This window comes from Triticum dicoccoides, chromosome 7B (genome assembly GCF_002162155.2).
Source record: "Triticum dicoccoides isolate Atlit2015 ecotype Zavitan chromosome 7B, WEW_v2.0, whole genome shotgun sequence".
In the NCBI taxonomy this organism is placed as follows: Eukaryota; Viridiplantae; Streptophyta; class Magnoliopsida; order Poales; family Poaceae; genus Triticum; species Triticum dicoccoides.
The window spans coordinates 40,519,647-40,522,224 of record NC_041393.1 but is presented as its reverse complement, the minus strand read 5'-3'; the positions used below and the strand labels follow the sequence as shown (position 1 = coordinate 40,522,224).

At 43.8% G+C, this 2,578-nt stretch overlaps 1 protein-coding gene across 1 annotated transcript in view; it reads right to left on the bottom strand.

The window, feature by feature from the left end:
• Positions 1–1,657: 1,657 nt before the first annotated feature.
• The window catches only part of LOC119340282 (adenylyltransferase and sulfurtransferase MOCS3-1-like), a 5,151-nt gene continuing 4,230 nt past the window's right edge, over positions 1,658–2,578 (bottom strand). Inside the window, exon 11 of the mRNA XM_037612178.1 lies at positions 1,658–2,353. Coding sequence (XP_037468075.1) covers positions 1,964–2,353 — 390 coding nt within the window. The 3' untranslated portion in view covers positions 1,658–1,963. The remainder of the gene's footprint in view (positions 2,354–2,578) is intronic.

Here is a 2,578-nt window from a genome sequence, read left to right as displayed (position 1 = left end):
GGAAAATGTTTCGGTGATGTTAAATTAATAATAAAGGCTCTAGTAGTTGTTAGGAGGCTTTTATAATTAATTAAATATTAACGGGCCTTAAAAGGCCAAAGTGGTGGAAGGAGAATTGGGTCACAAGGGCCCAATAGGGGGTGGCACCCCCTATCCTCCTAGGGACGCCGAATTGGAGTGGGGGAGGACTCTCCCTCCCCTACTAGGCCGGCGCAAGGGGGGAGTCCTTCCCCTTGTGTGGTGCCTCCCCTCTCCCCTCCAACCTATATATACTAGAAGCTTTGGGCACTTCTAAAAGACACAAGTTTTGGAGTCTCCTCCAATTCTCATGTGCTAGTTCTAGTTGGTCCTAGTTGATCAATTAGAGCTTGACGTAGATCCTCTAATCCTCATAGTTAGAATCCCCATGTGGTTCTAATCTGCTCCCTCTAATTCTTCGACGACGATTAGCTCTAGACGATGAAACACTGACGGATCGTGAAGACTGTACGCTTGCAGTCCGTGGAGAGGCCGTGCTTTTGGTCTTCTGTTCGAGGGACTATTCGTGGGAGGTTTGCGAGATCGTTCACCCATGGTTCAAGGGACTCCAAGTATGATGTATACCGACTCGTCTACTTCCGCTGCTACTCGGAGTCGGTAATGATCGAATCTTAACCATTGATGCATCTTCATATTGTTCCTGGGTGATCGTAGGGCGATTTTTTTGTTTTCTATTATGTTTCCCGACACTAAAACCATAGAAGGCACGTACAATAAATTTTGGTATAAACCGAGTAGAGGCGTCTAACTTGGTTTTGCCGGTTGCATGTGATGTGGTATAGTCTTCATCATATTGATGAAATTTTGCATTAGATGTATATATGTTGTAACATTTAACATGACATGTGTTTCATGGTATGACATGATGGCTGGAGCCATATGATTGCCACTGCGTGTCAAGTTTTATGTAATGCTATTTTTATATAGTATCTATAGAAATAACCGTGATAAAATAGTGATTACATATGAAGGTGACAAGTTTGTGGAGGACCCAGACACAAAAGGAACTGTTACCGATTGCCACAGCAAGCAATTTTGGCAGAAATATGTTTTTGTTAAAACTGCTACCAGGAAATATGTGTATTCTTGGACACAAGGAATTATTACAACAAATAAGCATAGAAATGATGCTAATCTCAGGAGGTCACACTTGTTTCTTCAATTGAATTTGACCCCCTTGTATTACTAGATAGATACACCAATCTCTAGTGTAACGAAATGGGAGAAGAATTCAGAAGTGCATACAACTTTGAATGTATCGACATGGTGAGTATCTACCATGCTACAAAATTCCACAGAGAAGTCAGGAAACCTACAAGAAATTTTTGAGATGGACACAACAGCGAAAACACTATTCACAAAATATGTTAGTCTATTCACAACAGAAATTATCCTTTTTATTACAAATTTGAACTCAAATTTTTGTGGCACGGTACATGTCAATTGTGTAACCCACTAAGGAGTCCGAACTTTTTAGGCTGCGCTTCAATGGCAGCAGCACCACATGAGCGCTATTCGTTATGTTCTCGCTGGACCAGGTTTCAAAGAAAGTTGATATACTAACAGAATAAATGATCTCCCTGACGGCTAGAAACCATCAGGGATGGCAACAAAAACAGTCAGGAACGCCTCACTTCAGGCATAATGACAACAGTAATACTCCTCGACGATGACAACCGGAAGTTAACAGGAAACACCTTTCACAGAAACTTCACCAAGGCGCCTCGCGCCTGTATACCTGCTGCAGTGTCTTACTACAACTCCACAAGATCTTTGGAGGTAGCAATCCGGAGTTCTAGACTTACAGCAACAAATTACAAGATAGCTCAAGTAAGCAACGCCACACAAAACAACGGTCTCAAGCTGGACGTTCATGCCCAGTATTAAGGCTGGAACCTCGGCAATAAGCCCAAAATGAACTTCGCTAGTATGCGGGGAAATCAGGATCGACGTCATGTGCCCAAGACTGCAGGCCACCGACTATGTCCTTGGCGGAGTGAAAGCCCTTCTCGCGGAGAAGCTGGACAGCGCTCTGTGAGTCGTTGCCTCTTCTGCAGACGACGTACAAGGAAGGCTGTTTATCTGAGGCGGCGGAGGCATCCAAGGTTTCCTTCATTGAGGTCTCGAGCATAGGCAGCTTCTCCTCCAGATCGGAGAGTGGTATGTTCAGAGACCGGGAAAGTGAAACTATTTGGAAATGATGAGCAGGCCGTACATCCAACAGCACGTGAGGTTCCCCCTTGTCGATCAGCCCTTTGTACTCTGTACAAGTGATGCGGGCACTTTCTGGTAGCAGTTTCAGGCTCGGTGCCGTCTGCATTAATCATAACAATATGTGAAATGTCATAGCTTCACAACCTGGAACAAGAACTAAGTCAACGACACTTATTTTGGGACGGAAGGAGTATTATTTTGTTTGGCGCTGCTCCTTTGTTTTCAGGGAAACTAGAGAAGCACTAAAGAATTATGAATTCCATGTAAGGACTTACTGGCAACATGGCATTCAGCTTGCTTACTGCGTAAGCTGGTTATCAATGGT